The sequence below is a fragment of the Pezoporus occidentalis genome, unplaced genomic scaffold (assembly GCF_034315485.1).
Source record: "Pezoporus occidentalis ecotype Australia unplaced genomic scaffold, CSIRO_AGI_Poc_V1 ctg59, whole genome shotgun sequence".
NCBI lineage: Eukaryota > Metazoa > Chordata > Aves > Psittaciformes > Psittacidae > Pezoporus > Pezoporus occidentalis.
This window is the reverse complement of record NW_026915932.1, coordinates 4,467,742-4,491,315: the sequence shown is the minus strand read 5'-3', so window position 1 is coordinate 4,491,315 and position 23,574 is coordinate 4,467,742. Positions and strand designations below refer to the sequence as shown.

The following is a 23,574-nucleotide window of genomic DNA, read 5'->3' as shown; positions in this document are numbered from 1 at the left end:
TCACAAAACACTGTATCTGGTAGGAGCTCAGCACCTACTGTGATGATACATGCTGTAACCAGGGCATTTCAGTCAGAGACTGACAGATTGTTCTGTCTGTAGTAGTTCAAAAGCAAATGTATTCAGGTTTTTCTTTCTACACTGCTTTGATGCTGACACCTATGCATTTGTTTACTCCTTGTTAATAAATACTATAAACTTTTATTGCATCTTTACTTCCAGGTTTAAAATGATCAAAAATTATATGTACTTTGATAACATGAAATGTGGCAGTTGGCCAAAATGTAATTTTGTTTTAAGCAGTTCTCCCTATTAATCTTCATGTTGTGTTTTGGAGATGTTTATTAGGTTTATTTAATTTTTTTTTTATTTTTTTAAATTGTGGTTAATGTTTGCTATGCTTCACTCTCCATTCATATTCACACGTGAAAATTCAGAGTAAATATTGTAAAGCCAGTGAAATTATACCTTAGATTCAGCTGTAAAAGGGAAAGATTAATAGCAGCTGCAAAATTTAGTCTTCAATCACATTCACATACAGTGGATTTGGCTCTTTGTATCAATTGCTACATTTTATTAATGGGTATTAATAACCAATTAAAACAACACAATGATGCAACAAGATGCACAGCACAGATTAAAAATAGTAGTCACAGAATTAAAGTGTAAATCTTTCTTTACTTCACAACCGAGCTCCCCCATGATCTTGCTCAGATTTCTTCTAATTTCTATAATTATATGTAGTATTAGATTATGATCAAAATCAATGTCTGAGTCTAAAAAAAACCCCATATTGTTTTAATGCAACCAAAAAAACCCATATTGTTTTAATGCAACAGCACTGAGGGCACTTCAAACAACTCTGCAGCTGTCACAGTTGGAGTATTATGTGTTCAGAAGTGTGAATCTCTGATCTCAAGTAATGTCTTCTTCATGGCTTACTGAATTTTCTTTTTTACTTATTAGTATGTACAGGTGACCTTATTTCTGATGTGAGTGTACACCTTTAACATTTGGACCTTCTGCTTGTTTGCTCTTTGATAAATGAGTCCTCTGTAAAAAGGACGCATTGCAATTAATGAAATGCTTGTACTCTGCATCTGTGTACAAGGTTGAGTGACTGGGAGTCATTACTGGAAGTGTTAAAAGAGGAAAGAGCAATATGGGGATCTATGTCCTGAGGGTATACAGTGCTCTGAGAATCTATTGAAAATAAACAACTTTGAATAAAAGTTACACAATGCACAAGAACTGCACGGAGTAGATACAAATACTTTGTAACCAGCAGATGGTATTCACTCACAGTGGCAAACTCAATAGGCCATGATTTTTTGTTTATCTATTGTTGAACAAAGACCCAAAAGTTTTTGAACTTTAGTAGGAGATTATCCGTTCAAAATGATGGTTGTACCAACTTCAAAACATGAATAACAGAGTGTGCTGTTGTGCACTGATAAGGTAAACTTGGAAACATTGCATCTGATGGGCAGTTGTTGCTTTCCAGCAAATAGTATATTACTCCCAAGAGATGAAGACAGTAATTTGACCCCATATATATTCAGTGTGCTCCATCAGATCTGCTCTGGAGAAGTCCTCTTTTCTTCAGGTGAGGAATGTTCTTTTTGGAGCAGATGTGGGGCAGATCCCTTGCATTCTGTCATACACTTTGCCACGAGCACAGTTATCCTCAGGTTGTACCTTAAGAAATGAAGTCTTACCACATTTGTTAAATGAAATCTGTAAAGTCACTTTACCTCTCTTTGCCTGAAACAGAGCTAACCCCTCTGGAGGTGCTGAAAAATTCATTTTAGCATCCTCAAACCAAAATAGGAAGAGCTGAGGGGGAGCAGTATATACTAGAATATTTATTATTGTCCTTGCCAAAGAAGCTAAAGCATGATCTTTCTGGACTCTATTAGTGGTTGAAGCAAACTGAATTTATGGGCCTTAGTCACTTGTTTATTTTGGAAGGGTATCTGAATACATATATAAGTATGTACCAGAATAGAGTCCAGGACACCACTTACGGCATTTAAATCCCATAATGAATCACAAGTTGAGGATATGATTCAATACCTTAAATTGCATTATCAGATTTGTGACTCATGGTCAATGACACCAAGTCTGGCAGTGTTCTGAATGATGCCTTCAGGAACAACGTTTGATCATTTTTCTTATGGTTGTAAGGTTAAGGTGCTACGCATTCAGGTCACAGTGCTATGTTATTGCAGTACAACCAGCATGTTGCAAAGAATGGTTTGTGTTTCAAAAGCACTTGCAAAGAGCTATTCTCCCTAACTTTCACCGGCTGTTCCAAACTGCAGCATAATTTCAAAGTGAGATACCCTCAAAATACTGAATGTTATATTGCATATATATATAGTTGCAGGTAAGAGTAAAAATGCTTTTTATCCCTCTGACTCCTCATAGTGTATATAGCTGCTGAGAGGCAGCAGTAGTTAGAGCTCTCCTAGCCTTCATAGCAGCATCTTGGCCTATACCCCTTCTTGCAAGACTGGCTTATATCCCTAATGTGCTTCAATGCTGTGTGACTGGCAGGAACAGCAACACTTGCGAAATGACAATGTTTCAGATCTATGTTTTACAGCTAGCAATTGCTGCATTAGCAGCAAGGCTCTAGGGATTCAGGCTTCTTAAAGCAAAGACTTTTTTAACAAGAAAAAGAAATAAGAGCAAGAAAAATGGCATTTTTAAGCAAGAAGATTAAGGAATAATCAGTTCTCACTGTAGTTACTCAGAATACACACTGGAGGAACCTTGGGCTAAGAGGAAGAAAGTAAGTAAATGAACTGATTATTCGTGATATAACCAAATTAAGTAAGTCTTTGGTTTACCTTCACAGTCCTGTTGCCAATTTGAGAGGAATTATGCTATGCCCAGTGGTATCAAAGGCTGTGCTGACATCGAGCCAACAGCAAATACTCATTCCCTGTTTCTGGTGGTCTATACGTTATCTTTACAACACTAGCCACAGGAATGATTCATAACTTTCTCTAAGGACTACTCCACACTGAAACTATAAACAATGCTGTAAGTCAAGCATTGAGGAAAATGTCTGTGAAAGAGTATGAACAGAAAGAAATCATAAGCAGCCTCTTTCTCATGAAGCTTGTCCACAGATGCTGACAGACACAGAATCATACAAGTGGCTTTGTTGCAAGAAAACCTCTGAGATCTTAAGGTTACAATTTGGATAACGTCATTAAGCGAAGACAATGAGCTTCTAAACCTCCTTCTGTGATTCATACAGTGAGTAGTGCCACCTACATCTAATCTGTGTCTGGCTGAAGTGCCAAAACATTAAGGTATGTGAAGAAATCAACCTACTGAATTTAGAGTGGGTGTCTTGCTTTGAGAGCAAGTAAGTTCTTAGGACAAACATTCCAAGCTGGGAGAAGCCTAGGATGACTAGAAGCAGAGTTGCTAGTCATGGTGGAAGTTAAACCAGATCCTCATTGCTGACTCCTTTTAAATACTAAAAGACACAAAGTTAGTTGCTGTAGTAGCGGTGGACACAAGTTGGGAAATTCTCCACTTAATCTATTTTTTCAGTAGAAAGTCTGTTCTTTCAAGATGGAGCAGACCTGGGTCCTGAGCCAGCAAAGCAGTAACACACCTCATCCTACCTGGATGGTAGATCCAGTGTGCTTTCTGATAACTTAGCTGTGAGTTTTTGTAACAAGTATCCTTGTGCTTTGCTTGCACATAGCTGATGTAGCTCAACAAAGTGACAAAGCCATAACATCATCTTCCTTCAAGTCGTTCCCTAAAGCTCTGCTTTCCTTACTAGAGGTTTGATGGCTTGCCAATGCACTAGGGCTGTTGCTATCAATGCTGATCAAATATTGGCCCATAATTTCAATGTGATTCTCCAGCTGCATGGACACGTGTTATCTCTGAGACTGTAAATGCAGCATGGCAGGAACTCCTGCTTTCTGTTCACAGCCAAGAAAATAAAATCTTTGCCCAGGAAATGGCTCCCAGGCTTAACGATAACAAAACTAGTAGTGTTCATGTAGTGACATTAAGAACATAATGAGCAGCCCTGGGAGACCTGGATGAGACTGATCGACATCCTGCAGGATAAACCTTTTTTTTTAGACAAGCGTGTATATTTTATCTATGCCTCAAGCTAGCAGGAAGCAGACCAGGTTGGGTACAACAGGTAATTAAGCTGTATCACTAGTTTCTTAGGTTTTGTTGTTTTTTTTTTTTTGTCAGAAACTGTTCTTATTTATTTCTGCTGCGTTGTAAACTCCTTACCAATGTTCAGGTAACACAGTTTCTGTGTCTTGGGCATGTTACAGTCTTAGTGTAAAAGAAGGAAGTTTAGCCTCATCATCTTACAAAATGGCTTTGTTATTCCAGGCTGGATAAAACTTGTTAAAACCCAAACAAGCGGTGCTGTGTACTCAGTGCTTTCTCTGCTGTGAAGTAGTGCTCATTTTTCAGAGGCAGACAGAACAGATGGGGTTGGTGATGTGTTGACTAGAATACACACAGTGAAACCTGTGCATCTGTCAGGAGAGGAATATATTGGTTTTGTACAGACAATCATTTTGCATTTACACAGATTTAAGCCTTTGATTTGGGCTCTTGTCTAGGAACAAGCACTTCAGTCATAGTAACCTGTTACTATGGATGGGTTATTGTAGGACTGAAATCTTTCTTTTATTAAAAAAACCCTCAACCTTTTGCTATTTACACCAGGAGTAACGGTGAAAATTATTCCCCGGGACTCTCTTACATCCCAGCTCTGGTAAGTGGGACTTGTTCAACATGTATTCTCCCATTCTTAAAATGAGCTGCCAATCTATCACACATCTTTACTTAAATAGTTCTAACAGTACACCTATTTATCTTCTCTTCAGCATAACAGCAATTAAAAAAACCAACACCCAAACACTGTATGATAAAATTAATTCTACCACATCACTGGTAATTTGTGTTAGTGTTTACCCAGTTTATACCAAGAAAGAAAGAAAATGTTCATGTTTGTTTTCTTTTGAGGAAAGGTAAAATAAAAAGAGTATTTAAACCCCACAGTGTCACTAGGCCACCAGAAGGGAGCAAGGATATTCTCTCATCTCCACCTGAATATCAAGTCTGTGACAGTAAGGCCTCATATGGGAATCGCACTTGTATTTCTCTGCTGACTTTTCCATCACTTCTAGATTTTACCATTGATATGCAAAACCACCTTTTCAATGTATTTTCAGTCTGAAGAGCTTAAAGCTGTTCTGTAGCATGTTATTCACTCTTACACAAGTATCCCTTATAGGTCTTTTCTCACATTAAGATACACAATATCAAAAAGAAATGCAAAAGAGAGAAGCACAAGAACAGCAAGAATTTTATTCCCACAGACTTTGCAGTTTTTCTAATTATTGTCCCAACCTGCCCCCAGGGAACCCCAGGGAACATGATACATCTATTGCTGTTGCTCTTTTGACCTCCAACACTGATCTGTTGCCCAATAAAATATCTCTCAAAGGACAGCATGGTGTCACAGCTGGTTTAGAACCTGAAAAAAACAGCTCTTTGCATAAACAGGCTCCTTTTAAGAAATGTAGCCAATGGTATGTATTTTTTATGGTATTATCTGCTAGCCAATGCCCTCCACTTTGTGCAAAGTACAGAGTCATTAACACAAGTGAACGATGTCATATAATGTAATATCCTCCTCTCAACCACATTTTAGATATACTTTTGTACTTGACAGAGTAGATTAAGTATAATAATTTATAAAGAATGACTGTAATACAAAAAATATTATTTTCTTTTGTAGCTTCTCTTTTCTTCTCTGTATCATGGATCTGCTCCCTCATACTGCAATAGAAAGGATACATTAAAATTAATATTGTAAGATGGGGTTTTCAAAGCAGACTATGGCAGTGAAGTGTACAAAAGCCACTGACATTCAATAGTAGCTAAGTCCTTAACCTCTTTGAAAATTCTCAGCCAAAACCTATTAATGCATACATCAAAGAGATAATACCCACAAATCTAAGAGTTATTTTCCTATCAGCCATTCATTCTCATTTCTAACAGGCCCTTCTTCCACAGATCCTAACCTCCTCTTAGGGTAAAAACCCAAATTGCTTCCATGTCCTTTGTAACTCAGAACTCGTCTTTAGCTTTGACTCTTTTGAGGTGTTTTTATATTTATATAGATCAGTGTCTAAAAGAGACAAACTAGAACTCTTTAATATTGCTTTTTCATCTTTGTCTTGTCTCATCGTTCACTAAGCGTCTTAAAATGAGCACAGTTCATCTAGATATGTTGACTCCTTCCTGTGAAGAGTTAATTAATTCACATGTTGTATCTCTTGCTTAAGCTCACATCTCATATTTTGACAAAAAATAATTCACCCCCACTAGTCTAGCATCCCACTTTGTCAGTCTTTCCTTCTAAAACACAGTGCTACATTATTTGTAGCACATAGCTTGTGGCTTGTCATGTTTTTTACTTCAGTCATTTGTACTAGTTTTTATCCCTCTTGCCCAATCATAGCATGAGGACTTCATTGATTAAATAAATCAGGTATAAAAATTGTGATCTGACCTGCATTTTTGCAATTAGCTATTCAAATAACCCACCAGAAGGCAGGGTTTAATTGTATTCACAGCCAAATGGTGCTGTAGCATCAAAACCTTACTAAGAATCTCCTTCGCTATATTGACACCTTGTGGCTGGTTCATCATAATGCAAAGTATTCATCCAGAGTAGTTTAAATAAGAGGGATTATAATATAAAACCTGTGGGGAAAATATTTTCATTTTAAGTACTCACAGTGGATGGAAGCCTGATAAAGAGTGTGTAGATCAAAATCCATTTTAACTTTTAGTCTGATCTCAGTCCAAATTCAAATATGTATGTCCTTCAGTGCTGAACATAGGGCCAAGAACTATACATTTCCCACTTTCACTACAATTCAGATCTCTGTGGAATCCAACTTTAAATAGTGTGCCCTGAGCTTACCTCAGTTTGCAGCATTTCCAGGTGATATGTTGTACTTCATCCTCCACACTAAATATAGTGGGATAAAGAAGGAACAGCTTTTGTTTCAATGGCACCATATGCAGTAATAGAATGAGATTCAAGTTATATTTGCAGAAGGAAATGAAAACTTTGAAGTATGCCTGGCAAATAATATTCTGGAAAGGTCAGATGGAATGAAGATGCTACATTCGAGCAGTATTTTTACTGCCTAGCTGATGAAGAGCAAATGGCACAGTACAGGAAGTCTTTTTTAAACAGGCAGATAGGCTGTGACATGAACCCGAAAGAGCTCATCTTCTCAATATGTAATCATTGTGTTTGAAACCACTTTCATGTAATCATCCTGAGTAACACATAACTACCATGAATTTACAAAGGAAAGGAATTGCTGAGAGGTTAATAGAGGGGAAGAATTTGAAAAGGATTCAGCTTAATCAGTTACAAACAGTGCTCTGGCCAGCAGTCAGTGAATCACTGAACAACATGTAATGATCTCCCAGGAAGACTTTGGTTTGTTCCTTCACAAAGCTGGAGACTCCCTGTATCAATCACATGAAACTCTGAAGTTAATGATTTCAGTGAAGAACGGTACTTGAATTATGACTTTGGTCTCCTGTGCTCAAATACTGTCCCACAAATTAAGTTATACAGTTTTTGGGAAAGAGAGAATTGGGCGTCAGGTAGTCCCACCTTTCTCCTGCTCGTTTTCAGTTTGGGTTAAGAGGAGGAGGCTGCTTATTGGCCTTGCTGCCCACCTGCAGATGAGTTAGTGTGAGCCACTGCTGGAGATGGCATTCACACCAGGAGAAGAGGTCCACAGTGACCTCAGGCAAATCTTGAATGGCTTTGGGCAAGACTGGATTGTTGCTGCATCTGAAGGAGCTGGGAAGGAAGAGAGCAGGATTGTAACACACAGTGATATCTCTCAAGTTCAGAAGAGGAGACTGTGACAGTGCCTCCACAGTCCTCCACAAGTATAACACTATCATGCGAGACTGGCCCCAAGATCTGGCAAAATCAAGGATGTGAAATGGTGGAGGATGGCAGGAAGGACTGACTGGATCTGCACCCTGTGCAGTTCTATCTCCATCTGGAACTGCACAACAGTTGTTTTGAGGTTTAGACAGTTTAAGAGTTATTATTTTCCTTTGTCTGTTTATTCATTGAGAAAAATCTGTGGTCCCTGACGGTCTTTTGACTATGTGGGAGTTTCTAGCAATACAACTCTACCCGGAAGCAAGTAGGAACTGAGTGATGTGTGGCTCTGCCCATGACAGAGCTTCCAGCAAGCCCAAGTCTTGCTGGGGAAGCCCCGTCCCTCACAATAGGTTTCAGCCAAATAACCTCAGCATGATGACAGCCATTAACACTAAACCTGCAAAACTTTATTAGTTCAAAGTTTGGTAGAGTTAAATGATAATTCTTTGAAAAGAATTACAATAATCTATTCATTGTCATGGAACAAAATACGACTGAAGAAATTCCTCTAAAAATAACTCACTGATACATATTTTTTGTTCTAAACTGGCTTTTTTTTAGAGATTCCTTAACTGAAAATTAATTTACTGACCACATAACAGTAGCTCAATGCCATAATAAGTACCCTCAGTATTGCCATGAAAGGAATTGCTAGAGAAGACACCAGTCTTTGAGGAGAGGTATAAAGGCAGCATGTCTTAAACATAAACTGAAACCTTGTGTCATTACTGATGGAAGTAAATTGATTGTGAACTTCCCTCAGCTCTCCATACATACTTATTCTCATTATTCAGAAAACAAAAAAACAGCTCTGTGAAATTACAGAACTTTTCTGAGTCAAAAGAGAACTGGCTTTTGAAGGAAGGTGGAAAAGACATGGAAAACATTCATGGGAAGTCCAGCACCGTGAAATACAGCAAAATGAGCTGCAGCTACCCTTCAAAGCTTGTGTGAGGACACATCTCAGCAGCAGGATGCCTTTCTATGCTTCTATAGGAGTAACGTATACAACCAGCTATCATGCAGATCAACCCAGAACTGTGGCCATTCCACATGTTCTTTGCGTTAAAGAGGCTTTCTGTCTTAGCAAGCTCTTCAATACCCAGAATTCAGCTTGCAACATACACAGCCCTCTTCACTATGGTACACCATACCCAATAACCAGTTTGCAGAAATGCATTGTATTTTGGAGACTGAGATAAATTCACTAACACACATGAGCTATTCTATGCCTGTTTTCCCCAGTGACAATGAAATTTCCCAAGGATTCTAAGTTTTAAATTTACTAAACCAGAATGACCAAGAAACACACTCTAGACCACACAGAAAGTCTGTGGTATTAGCAGAGAACTGAAACAGATATCAAAGTAATGCTCTGAACACTACACAAGTTTCCTTTCTTTCTTATTCCTCTCTTCCTCTTTCAGTCTAATGAAGACCTATAAAATCTCTTCACCCTTTTAAATCCCCACCCTCCTACCCTTTGGGATCCTGCCCAAACCCCTTCCTGTCTACTACATATTCTCACATCTCCTCTACTTTACTCTTCAGATAGATAACTACAGGAGTGAGCACAGCGGCTGTCTGGGTGACAGCCATCAACCCATATCTCTGCTCTGTGGTTTACGTAGCTTTTGCAATGAATACATACTGACTCACGAAAACTGTAACAGATGTGAGAAAACTACAGCTTCACCACCTGTTGCTAATGTAATGGATTTAATTACTGGCAGACAGCTTGAATTATTTTGAGGTCTGTTACAAAAGGAAGATTCTTCCCCTGTGTGGGAGACCCTTGTCAAGAAAGTTGTGCTTCCATAGAGGTAAATAGCTAAGGCAACAACCATGTGCAGTGAAACCCTCTGGCTCATTACAGACTCCTCCCTGACAGGAATTTCCCCTTGCACCATTCTTTGATGTGTTGATTATTTCTTTGCCTAATTGACCTGACTAATTTATCTCAGGCATATATTTTAAAAGTGTCCACAAACTGACCATAATTTCGTCTACTGCTTTTCCCACCATGCCGATATTCACCCCTGTACTAAGCAGTGCTTTTGCCACCATCATTCACACCAAAGGGCAATAAAACTCAGGCCATATTCACTCGAGGTACTTATTGCAACCTTGAGAGATATCTGTGAATATATCCTGCATGGGCATTTTTTCATTCCAGGAATGGCCTTGTTCAGTGAAATTATTTCTACACATCTATGTGTATATCTGAAAATTTTTGTTTTGATACCAAGAAATGTGAGACAATGAATTTGATTGAGCACTAGTGTGTTTGAGCTAGATTATAGCCTCAGTATGTGCTTCAGGCTGGGAGAATGGTAATTAATATTCTTGTTTATAGCATGATGTCTGCTGAGTGGCCATTAAGCTCAAGAGGTTAAACTGAGCATCTTGATTAGGTATTGACCTGGTAGTATTCAGTTGGAGAAGATAGTGGGCAAGCAGGAAAAGGAGGAATCTTGTGATATTGACTCTATTTACTGGCAAGAGAGCTTGATCTAAGATGTGAAACTGTTTATAAAAAATTTTGACAGAGTCCTTAGTTATTCGCATCAACTTAAGACATGAGTGTGGACCCTACTCATGGGAAAGAAAGCAAAGACCCTCTTCTTGCTCATGGTTCCTATCTGTTTAGAAAAAAAGAAAAAGGCAAGCCCTGTGCCCACAAGAAACCTCTGCTTTCTTCATGTCATAGCAAGGAAGCTTCAAGGAGGCATCTAGTAAAAGCGCATAGCAGCCAATGTGGGACACATAACAGTAGATACATTTCTCACACTGTGGAATACCACCGCATAAATAACTGGCTCAAGACACACTATAGATACACTGTTAATTTAAAATATACTTGCTTTGTAAAGTGAGAATTGTTGGAAGAGCAGTCAATGGCAGAAACCTGTAACCCTAGAGACAACGAGTAAGCAAAACAGAGAACCAGTTAAAAGGCAGCACTAATGACCTTATCTTGGCAAGCAACTAAAGCAGGTGCCACAGATTCCCTTTGAATGCAGCAGGATAACTTATATGTTGAACCACAATACATATGCTGTTGAGTTGTTGCCAATTAAGAGCTGGAAGAAAGAGAAAATAAAACCAAATGGAAGATCAGGAACAGGAAGGTGTAATGTAAAGAAATTGTGACCTTTCTCCCAGGTTTCTCTCACTTCTAGTCTTAAATCCTGATTTTCTGTATAGAGTGGTGTATTTAATTGTCATTATCATCTTTGTCAGCTGTGTTTGGAATGTCATTTGTGCCACTGTTATCAGCATTGCCTCATTGACTGCAGTGTGCAGCTCAGCTTTTGCTGGTCTTTTTTCTAGTCAGCTCTTGCCAGTCCCAATTTTTATTATTACAGGGCCATCATTAGTTGTTTTCTGTAGTAGAAACAAGCAAAGAAACAAACAAAAAATGCCCAAACACACACACAACCCAGGAAAAAAAAAAGAGAAGAGAAAAAAAAATGGAAAGAAATCCATAAGGAAAACAAGGCCTCTTTAAATTCAGCTCTCTGCTCTTCAGGAAGCTAACCAGTCCTCCTGAAAAGAGGCATCGGGGTTGCTTAGGAATAGGGAATAGAAATATGGCATACCACCTGTCAGATGGCTCTTTTCAGGTTATTTCCTAGATAAGTACAATAATTGCAGGGAAGCATCTTTTGTGGCTCTCTGCCCCCTTGCAGTGTCTAGCTTAGCACAAGGGGAAATGCTATGCTTCAGCTTTTGTGTTTTGGCTGTTGGCACCTCTTCTTACGGAGTTAAAATGCAACAATTTATAATTTTGCTTTACCTTGTATTATCTTCATCTAACATTATTTTTAAAATATTACTTTTAGTACTGTAAAGACAGATTTAGGAATGGCTGCCATCGGTCCAGACATAACAATAAAAAAAGTTTCACTAATGATATAGAACAAAAGTTAATACTCCTTATGAAAGAGATTTAGGTTATTAAAAGTCTAATTTCCCTAAGCAAGAGCGTATCACAATACAAGATTGTAATGGGAGGACCTGCACACACCTGTAAGTACATGTGTGAGTTTAAAAATCTTTATAACTCAATTCAAGTGAAATTATATAATTTTGCTGTCACAGTTACAGCCTGCTTCTTGATAATTTTTTTTTCCTGGAGGTTATCATAAGCGAAGAGCAAAGACATTAATCCTCAGACCTGCATTTCTTCTTGCGGCCATGAGGTGGCACAGGAGACCAGAAATCGCTGTAGGATTGCACTATGCGCTGTGATTTTGAGGCAGGGCTTTGCTCAGGTGAGACGGTTAGGAGATTGACGGACTGACAAACGAACTACCATGAGCCTTGATGCTTGGACTGGCGCATATTACCCCAGCATCCCGTGATGCCTGCTGTTTACCTTGACGCGATGCACCCTGAGGCTCTGACCTGCCACAGAAGCCCGGTTCCAGCAGATCACTGGCCTGGTGTGTTATCCTCACTGGGGTGAGAGGCAGAGGGGTGTGTGGCTGTCAAAGCCACTGCCCCTCATCTTTCTTTCTCTACGCATAGCTGATAGGCAGCATTATTTATGGTACACTTCTCTATGGCTCCTATATGAACTATCTGCTCTGAGCTGCTGATATTTACTATAAGCCCCTGGCAAGACAGCAACTGTTCATGCAGGTATACCTGTCTGACTCGCGTGAATGAGTGCATCTACTAATGGGTTTCTTGCTGGGTTAGTGAGTGGTACACTGCAACAGTTTTGGCATGCCTACAATGCCTAATGTGTGCTCTGGGACACAGCAGTAATTCCTTTCCTTGACCGGGAAAGGTAGCGTGGGTAAAAGTAAGAGTGCGCCGTGTATTTCATTTATAAGCTTTTCAGGTATTGCCTCTGTTAACCAGGGTCCTGGACTCAAAAAACCCATTTCAGACCTGGTAAGGAGAGGATATCTACAAGTATTCACCTGTTGTCCTTGGTGATCAGTGAAACCATCCTCAGGGCAGACCTGAGGTGTCAGAGGAATGGAAAAAGCTGTTTTATTCAGGTGGGAGGGCAGTGTGAGAAGGCCTGTCCCCATTACAGACATCTTGGACACTGCAGCAGGGCAACTCTGCTGAGGTCCCTGTAAGTATATGACTGAAATATGAGTCCATAGTGTGCAGCCTATGCTGGGGTGATCATACTCCAGGGAATATTACACCCTACTCTTGGATCATTTCTACTGCAGAACCCATTTCTTCACTTGGGCATTCCGTGGCAGCAGGGAGAAGGGTGAAGAGCTGTCAGCCTGAGTGAGGATACTTAATGGCTTTGGTTCGTTTTTATTGAAGGTTTTTCTAGTTTCTCAGGGTGAATGAAACAGGTCTAATTTTAGAATTATTTTTTGGTTTTAAGATTGAGCTTCCTTTCCATTTCCCTAACTCTGTGCCCTTGAAGGGTCCTAAAACTGCAGGCCAAAATTAATGGGAAAAAGCTGAAAAGAAACTTTGAATTCTGACTGCCAAGATCAGCTCTTCCTTAAGCAAGAGAAAACAAGGAATTTCTTCTGAAGGCACAGATATGTCATCTGTAGAGCATAGTACTAAACAAATAAACATCCAGGCTTTGGAGTTGTTTATTCGGGCCCAATGACTAAAAAAAAAAAGCATAACTATATAACTAGCCGGTTTAAATTATCCCTAATGATAACCTCAATGTCAAAGACTTCATGCTTCTACATTTGAATTTTTCTCTGGACACCATACATGCCCTGTATCACGGACCCCAGAATAACTACAAGAAGGTAACGAAACACTTGCCCTCCAGATGGCGATATATCTGTATTTGTCTGTATTTTTACCTGCGAATTTGACATAAAAGCTGTTGTTTTAGTTTCTGGATAGCAAGAGCTTATGATTTAAAATCTATATGCAAACAGTGCATTTCCTTGCAGTGTTTATTTATAGTAACAGCTATTCAGTGTATATATATGTATATACGTATATTTAAAAACATACATCTTTCTGTATGTACATAGATAACTCACAATCTATTCCTCACTGTAGTCTTGCATGTGTCTGCATTCTGTTCTGCTCTGCCAAGGCAGAAATCTTTTGCAAATGAATAGTGAAGATGTCTTGTTGGGAAGGAAGGAAGAGTGATGACAGCAGTTTAACTTTTAATTAATTAATCCATCATTATTAACTCCTGAGATTAAAACAGTTGGGTTTAGTTTCCACTGACTTTCTGATCCAAAGACAACTGCAGCCAGTGTGGCAAGGAAGGATGGATTCAGACAGGGCAGAGATGGTGCTCAGGTGTTTTTGCAGTGGGGATTCCCGTGGGTGCATGGGGTGGCCTTCCTTCTCTTACCATTCTCTGTGCCGGTTTCTAGCAAGCTCTGGAGTAGGAAAGCAAGGAGACATCCCTGGCAGTGTTCAAGGCCAGGCTGGACAGAGCCTTGGGCAATATGGTCTAGGGTGAGCTGTCCCTGCCCATGGCAGGGGGGTTGGAGCTGGGTGGTCTTAAGGTCCTTTCCAACCCTAACTATTCTATGATTCTATGACGTGCTGAAGGGAAATCTAGTTTTGGCAATAAATTACAAGGAGGCTCCTCCTTGCCTCTTGTTACTTGTAAAATATAAAAGGGTGAACTGAAAGCAAATATATCTCTACTAGACTCAAAGAATTGTAAAGCTTAAGTTGCTCCTCTACAGTGAACAGTTTGACTTGGCTGTACTCACACTGAAGTGGAGCTGATTTTTTCCAATGCATTCCACATTCTATAGCAATGCAAGATACATCATCTGCAGTTTAGATTTGGAAAAATGACTGACTGACAAAGCATTATTCTTATGAGTTTACTTCTTCATATAAACTGAAGTGGCATAGTTAACAGCATGCATTTTTGCCTCAGGATGCCATTTGGACTTTCACAAATGGCAAAGTTGGTTGACTGTCTGGTTGACTGTCACCCACAGTGCACCAGGGTTTATATTTGCCTTTCTGAATCTTAGATTTCTGCAGCCCCCTTGGAATTGTTCTGATTCACTGTCCCTGTGGCGCTTGTTAGTCAGTGAGCTGACAACACGAGACAATACAATACTTTTGGTAAAATATGGTGTTTACTTTGATGAATTAATGAATTATACAGTTGACCTAATATCTCTGAATATTTGAAGTGTAATTTTATCTTGTGTTTGAAATGTAAATCAATGATTGAAAAAATACACAACAGCACCACAGATACAAGATGAAATGAGTTAATGTATAATTCAAACAGTATAGCTAGGAGGAACATTTCTATTTTAATGCTATGAATGTTTCTAAATCAAAACCAGTTTCTGATGTCTGATTTTTTTTTCTTTGAGACTTTATATTGTTGTTATAGATAGGAATGGTAATTAAAAGCAACAGTGAATTATGAGTTTATTAAAAGCTGAGATTAAAAATTAAATAATGGAAGTACTATGATTTATGTACTGAGATATTAAGGCACATGCAAAGCAAATTTACTAAGAAATTCAAGCTGCTTCCATGTCAGCCATTTTATTCAATACAAACTTCATTTGCTGAACATTGCTTTCCAGGTTCCAGTTAATACTAAGTTAAAAATTCAGTTTGTGGTTCAGGTCAATATATTAATTTTTAAGAGTGACTGTTACTGGCCTGAGGTAAAAACCTGTGTTAGAGTTTGGCTAAAGGATTTTATTCTGCAGAATAGTAAAGATTGTTTTGGGTGGGCTTTCTGAAGTCAGAGGCTATTTTTGTCAGAAGTAGCATAGTCCATTTGGAAGCCACTTGCCTGACTATCATAAACTCAGATTTAATGCACATAAGAAATTATGAGCAGCAGTGCCTTTTGGAGCTGGACTTGCCCTTAGGGCTGCAGAGCACCCAAACCCCCCATCTTTCCTTAGGAGATCATTACTACAGCTTATATGTATTACACATATGTACATAATACAGGTGGTCAGTACTACAGCTAATGACCTCTGCCTAAGCAAGTTGCTTAGTCTGGCTTGGTTTGAGGTTCCTGCCTTTGTAGCCCAGGATAGAGCATTTACTTTGGGCACCTAAATGATCGTTTGCTTTTGGTTATGAATTGGACTTGTTTTAGGTTGTGTGCTGTGGCTGTTAGGTTTCAATATCTCATGAATTACATGACAGTAGCTCTGAAATGCTCCAAGATTTTGATTCATGCTCTGCACATAGAGTAAGGCTACTAGTATCTAGCCAGTATCTCATGTTATGTTTAATTTTGTAAGCCTTCTTTTTAATCTGGAGAGTACCATGATTATTCTGTTGTTGAAATACAGCTGAGGTCCTTGTACTTTCACTCAAAATGTAATAAGATACCAGTGAGCAAACTAGAAATAAGAGTGAAAGGATCTCTTTGTATTTTTCTTTTTTTTAAAACTCTTGGTTTTTTTTAATACCATCATGAAGATGAGATATGATGAATGCTCCCCCCTTCTAAAGTGCATTTAACAGGATCTAATAGAAGAGAGTAATTAAATAGCTAATTACTGTTGCATAAATGTTCTGAAACCCTACCATGTTTCAACTTTATGTAAACCATTTGGGAAAGAGCCCTAAACCTTCCGTGAATTTCTTAGGGATCTAAAAGAACTTTAGAGATGACTGTCCCACAGTGTTTCATTATTTTAATTGATGTAATTGCTATAAGAAACACTATCATTAGCCCACTTTCTGTTATTTATTTATAAAAAATCAGGTGTAGCACATGATATTTTTCTCAGGCCTTGACATCATCAATCAATAAAGAAAGATTTTCTTACTGAACAGCATGGTGACAAGGGCAATTGCTAAATATCATCTCACCTCAATAGGCAATCAGATAATTTTCTGTGCATTGGTACAAATGACGTGGATACTGTTCTTTTTGAGATATTATGATGCACAAAGAATATATTTGTTCTATTTTGTTGTTTGTTTGTTTGTTTTCTGGAAATCTACACAATCGACATAAAAACAAATGCATGTTCTCTTTTGGTTAACATTCAAACCCTAGGGGACAGGTTCATAAACTGTTGGAGAGCATTCAGCAGAGGCTCCATTTCTCACCTTTAAGGAATTACAAAAAATAAAGTTAAAAACAAGTCTTTGTACTGTCACTGCTTCCCACTGGGGCAGACAGACCAAGGTGGTCTGAAACTATGAAGGGGCCAATATTTAGCTTGCATCAAATGAACCAAAAAACCACAGGAGCAGAAAACCCTGCTCCATTCCTTTACCTACAACATTCTCCCTTATCTACAACAAAAGCAACATCTCAAGGACTGGCTAATCAAGTATGGGTTGCAAATTATCACCATCACAATCACTTTATTCCCTTTTCATTCTTTCTACTTTAAAACCTAAATTAGGTCAATCTGCAGCTAGATAACAAAATCTAGATAAGGAGACTTATGCAGAGAACGCAATGCATACCAAAGCTGATGTTGCTGTTATTGGAACTGATTACACCTTATCAGACATACTATTATACAGCTATTTTCATGGAGGGGATATTTTATCTGAGAGTACTTTGCAGCTAATGTTTCGAGGTTTTCACATAAACATCTATTGAAAGAAGAAGCTAATGGGTCAAACTGCTCCTTATTGTGGAAGAGAAAGCATTGAGGACTAACAATAAAACAGAGGATGTATGTTCACCCAGGCAAGAAATCGGTGAAAATTAGAGTCAGAGCTAAATAAAGAAGGTAACCATGGCTAACCCTGTGCATCTGCTAGCTCATATGTCCCTCAGCTTCTGTCCCCGGGCACCTTAAGAAGAGGAAATACGATCTGACGTAGAGTGGCTGGAGTATTTAATACAAAGAAATATTTGTGGTAAAGCACTGCTGCTCTTATTTAACAAAGCACTCACTTGGCTGTGACTGCTGCTTACTATATGAAAGACAATCTCCCTACTACTTAGCACTCTATTTACCTGTTTATTATATTTTTCACCCTACTGTTGTTTCAGCTACAAGCAGTTTGAAGCAAGCTTGTCAACTTTGGTTATTGTTTATAATGTTGTGAATCCTAGGTGCACAAAAGAAATGTTTATGCAAAAATAAAATGAAATGAAAAACCATAGAACTGCAGTCACGAAATGTTAAGGACAAATGCAACTGCTTCAACTGTTCCCTTCCTGTTTCCTAGTTTTGATACTCCTGACTACATCATTGTTCTCTATGAGATTGGTGAAATGATCCTAAGACAGTTACTTGTAGCTCTTTAGGAAGTTTGTCTTACACAGATTCAAGGTAGTGCAATAATACATAAACTTTTATTTTTCTTAATTGAGTCAGAGTCCTGGAGGTTCATACTCTTGAGTTGCAGGATTAAAATCCTGCTATAGGATTTGCCTAGATCTACTCTTGGTTATAATATCTTACTGACTTCACTGTGATTCAGCTTACTGAGTGCATTCCTGTTGACAAAATGGAGTTGTAGCTGATAACCTGAAATCAGAGAAGGTAAAAAAAAACAGCAGAGAGGCAACATGTAGGCAGAAGTATGCCTCTTTCATAATGCATGCAATGCTTGGAGTTTTAGCCCAGAGAATTAGGATTGCTGGAGATGGAGTGATAAAGCTTCCTTTCAAATGCCTATGAAAATACTAATCTGCCAGAAGGTGACAATCATGCCTAGAAAGGAAAAAGCAGTATTCTCATGACTGTGATTATCTGAAAGGAGTGTGAATACTAGGAATTAAACGTGTTCTGAACAAATATATCTTTAAAAGTCTGAAGCCTGCACCAACCCTGAGGATACATGTTATTGCTTTTATTGTTATTTCTAATAACATTACTGGAGAAGTAAATAGTCTAAGATGATATTTATAAAAAACTATAGAGGAGATTGTGGGTCCAGAAAGTAATCCTGTCATATAGGATCTATGCTGTGTATGTAAAAAGCATCAAAACTTTTTCTAAAAGCATTGGCTTGATTATTGTTTCATTTTGCTCACAATACCATACCTTTTTGTTTTTTTTAAGAATATTTTGTTTCCTTTTCTTAATTTTTCTCCTTTTCCTCAGGCCTTGTTTATTGACAGCCTTTGCACTAGCTGTTCTGTGTCCATTCATACTCTCAATTACATTTCATGAACTGCCCTTCAAAGGAAAGCATCTTTGTATGTCAGGCCAACCTGACTGCTGTACTTTCTTTGCCCATCTCTGCCATAGTTTCATACCTGTTTAGGATATCGTTTCTCCACCTGAGCAAATTTTAATGACAGGCTGCTACTCACAAGGCAGATGAGACTTAGCTCATGGGTGAAGTGTAAATTTTGATAATGTTCTCTTGTTATCTCCCACCGTGTCCGAGCAGAGCAAAGGCACAGGGCTGAAGGATCATGGATTTGCTCAAAAAATCTTGATAAAGTAAAAATAAGGAAAGTTTATGGTGCTTCATTTGGAAATGGAAGACATTGGGAGCTTTGATCTCCTGCACAAATGACTCTATTATTGCAAGTGGCTTTCAGTAGCAGCAAACTGCCATTCTGCTTGTAAAGACGTTCTGGGATTATGCAATAGATGCTGCTGGATAGCTGGAAATCCTGCTGAAGTGTTGACCACGCCATGCAAACCTTTCTAAATCACATACACGTGAAGTTTGACACAACCTGTCTGCAATTTATTGCCGATCTAGGCATCAATCTGCATTAACAACTCGAGTACAGGTTGTTTTGCAGGTTTCTTTGTTTAACCTAAATGTTAATAGTTACAGAATGGGAATATTTGTCATTGTAATAACTCTTTTCACAATCTTAAGAAGAAACAGTGTTATAAACAAGGCAGCTCCCATGGTTAATTCATCACATTTAGATGACTATTTTTTTGTATTATAGTTACAGATAGAGTTGTCTAATGTTTACAGGTAGCCCAAAGATCACTGAAAGTATTTCTTTGAATCAATATATCACTTTTAAAAGTAAGTGTTGTAGAACCTATTCATAAATAATAAACACTAACCCAAATATAGTTCATGGTCATGTTGTTGTGTTGGAGATGATCATTAAAATAACATTCATATAAATAGCTAAATTAGTAAAACTGAAAACAAAAAAATCACAAAATCAACATAAACATAACTGTAGATAATTCTATGTATATAATCCAAACATGTTGTAACCATCCCACTCATGTCTTCTGCTCATTGTCTTCACAAGTTGTGAACCCAGCCTTATGGTGTTTAAACTGTAGAACATTATTATTTCAAGATGCTCATAAACTGCCTTAAGATGGGTCTGTTCTAGACTTGGCAGGGTTCTGTCTTGTCTAAACTAACTGACTGGTAAAAATCACAACTTTGATTCATTATTTCCTCAGTTATAATACAGAGTATGGAATACAGCTCTGCTGAAATGACAGTAAAGTACAGTTGTTTCTCTTAAAGGCTTTGGCAGGGTAGATGGTGGCATAACTCATATAAAGATAAAGCTAATGATAATGACACAATATAAGAATACAGGGAACATGTCTTTGGCTTCACTCGGATTCACTTAGGAGGGGTGAGAACAGTAAAACAGGACCCATCTGTTAATGCTTGCAAATGGGACTCCACTTTTGAGGCAGTTGTCATAAATGACCAAACTGAAGGGCAGTAATACTAGAGAAAAAGATTGAAACAGCAATTGCAACTATTCTGATACTGCATTTTCAGTGAAATGTGGTATGGAACGTATTATCCTACAAACCTAGAATAAGAGCGTGTGCCCATTCTCAGAACTAGAAATACTCAGATCTGTCATTCTTTTATGAAACTAGTAATTATTATTCTCATACTGCATAGTTTGATAGTACACAGGGACAGGCTTGGAACAGTTGCTCGTACTGCAAATTACAGTAACACAATTGTACACTTTAAAGGAGTGTTTCTATTCTATGTAACCATGAAATTAATGTGATACAAAAATGTTAAGTTGCATTCTTTTCTAGAACTCAGCAATAGATTCCTTCCAAGAGTAGTACCCTGTACATCCATAAAAACTGCCATTGTTACAATTAATGTTCAAGAATTTTAGCATCACAACTGATTCTGGAAGAGAGTTACCAAATGTAATTTCCTGTAAAGAAAATGACTGTGATTTCTAGCTGTCTAATTAGCTTCACACTTTAGACCAGTAGTTTGCTTTACATCCTGCTGTGTTATTAAATGATCCTTAACTAAAGTAATCTTAGTGTATAGTGCTAAATTAAGATGACAATGGTTCTCTCAAGTGAAGTTCAAGAAACATCAGCTCTTCCGCACTGACACATTTGCCTAAGTAATGAACTGACTCCTTCTTAGAAAGAAGGATGTAATCACTAGAAGTACCACAAAGTAGAAGTTAGTTGGAAACCAGATATCATGTCCAAATATTCTAAGCTGTGGGGAGACAATTAACGGCATTTTATTTTCCAATCAGTGAAGAAACACAGTAGAACAAAGAAGAGTGGTCACAATTTAAGATTTAAGGTGTTACCCAAAGCAGAAGAATTATATGATGAAAATTCCAAGAATATCTGCAAGTGCAAGGCCTCTGAAGAATATAAGGATGTGCCCCCTATGAGTCAGTTGCTGTTTACCTGTTTCACTTTATATGCATTATTCCCTAAGATGGATGATCAGGAAAATGACCATTAGTATTTCAAAAAGTCCTTGAAGAGACTGGAATCATAGAATAACAGGTTAGAAGGAACCTCAAGGATCACCTGGTCCAGCCATTCTTGGCAAAAGCACAGTCTAGACAAGATGTCCCAGCAGCTTGTCTAGGGATCCCCCAACACTGGTGAATCCACCACTTCCATGGAGAGATTATCCCAATGGCTGATTGTTCTCCTTGTGAAAAGATTTCCTCTTGTGCCCAATTGGAATCTCCCTGGGAATAACTTGTACCCACTACCCCTCACCTTTTCCATGTGACTCCTTGTAAAAAGAGTTTCATCTTCCTTACAGCCATCTAAATACTGGAACATGGGAACTCCTTACAGATGAGTGTCCTTCCCCATGCAATGTTCAGAAATACTTAGAGGTACACCACAGCTGTTTGGAGGAATATGGAAGAAACACTGCGTATCACAGTATACATCAACCTGATGGTACAGAGCACCTGAAGAGAAGACTGTCAGAGAAAACAGCCTTCAGAAATTCTGACATGTCTCTCATTCCCTCTCTACACTGCTGCAGAAATTACATTGCCAACAGATGTACAGGGCCAGGCTCTTGCAAAAGTCTAGATGATCTTTAAAGTTCCCTTCCAACCCAAACCATTCTGTGATTCTACAGTAAAATAGGGGGTGGGGTTTAAATTACAAATATAGATTTTGTACCAAAGTTTGTGTCAAAACTGTTCCCTCTCCATAATTGTAGGGTCTGTATCAACTCTTTAACTGCTATATGTTATGCCAGCTGGGTATGGGTACTGTGCAGGAAAGGCATAGCATTTAGTCCTCATAAGATTGACAACAGTCGTGATTATTGAATTAAGCTTTAAGATATTTTCTGGGTAGGTGTTGCATTTTTATGCTTACACAGCCCCTACCAAGCTGTGACAAAGAGCTGTGCTACAGAAACAGTATTTTTTCAATTACTTTTACCAGTGTGGTGATAACAGTCTGACTGCAGAGCTTCAGCTCCTATAACCTAGTATCTCTGCAGGGACTTCAGTGATTTAAAAAGAACTTTGACCTGCTGCAAATCTAGCATTGCAACATCATGACCTGTAAGATATAAAGTTACATTTTAATTTTCTGTGTAAAAGTCTCTTTTAAAATTCACTTCTTATCACACAAAACAGTACAAGGATTGAGAACAAAATGCATAATTTGTTTAGAAATATTAACATTACTGTAAAGAAAATTGTTACTCTGTGACAATAGGTACTGCTTCTTTCCCTAGGAAGTAATCTGAAATCCTGTGTTATAGTTATGGCTTTTCCCCTTCCCCTTTATTTAGCTGCTTAATATCTGGAACATCATGAAATATATGCATCTTACAAAATGGCTGTTGCTATGGAGACTTCATATATTTAACTTGAGAAGAAACAGCTAAGCTTTCACTTAAAGGTGCTTGGCAGCCTTAACTCAGGGAATGCCTTCTCATTTACTGTCTTTAGACTTCCTAATTTAGTTTTGTTATGTATTCACAAAACAAATGCTCCCACTTTCATTTTTCTACCACATTCTGTCTGTATTTGTACAGAACAGATTTTTAGGAAATACAGAACGAGTACTTTCGGCTGAGGTAGAAATGGTGGCCTTTTTATATTTCTTGTTAAAAATAGTGCTGAATGTGCTTTAACCAGAAGAAATTGGTGCCCTGAGCATACATAGCAATATTACAACTGGGAAAAAAGTCTGTACTCCTCAGCTACGACCAATTATTCTCCCTTACAAATGCCTTCAATGTTTAGGACTGATCTGATGAGTTTGGGATGAGTGAAGACACCACTTTTTAAAGATAGCCTAACAGCTATTCATGATTTACACACAGACTGGGATAGAATAGCCAGGCTGAAGTTAAATGGGGTTCTTTAAAACTCTCAACACCAACCATTCAACACACTCAACTTTTGCAAGAGTAATTGTGCAAATCACCCAGAATCATCAGCTATGTTTATGCTTTCA

At 38.2% G+C, this 23,574-nt stretch overlaps 1 protein-coding gene and 1 long non-coding RNA gene across 2 annotated transcripts in view; one reads left to right on the top strand and one right to left on the bottom strand.

Annotated features, from left to right (window-relative positions):
• Nucleotides 1–5,356: 5,356 nt before the first annotated feature.
• Nucleotides 5,357–7,138, bottom strand: LOC134174226 (uncharacterized). Its single transcript, XR_009968561.1, has 2 exons — nt 7,004–7,138; nt 5,357–5,850 (listed from the first exon to the last, which is right to left on the bottom strand). It is a non-coding gene; the product is annotated as an uncharacterized LOC134174226 (long non-coding RNA).
• Nucleotides 7,082–23,574, top strand: part of SPHKAP (SPHK1 interactor, AKAP domain containing) — a 236,891-nt gene continuing 220,398 nt past the window's right edge. Inside the window, exon 1 of the mRNA XM_062638980.1 lies at nt 7,082–7,106. Within this exon, the coding sequence (XP_062494964.1) occupies nt 7,102–7,106 (5 nt within the window). The 5' untranslated portion in view covers nt 7,082–7,101. The remainder of the gene's footprint in view (nt 7,107–23,574) is intronic.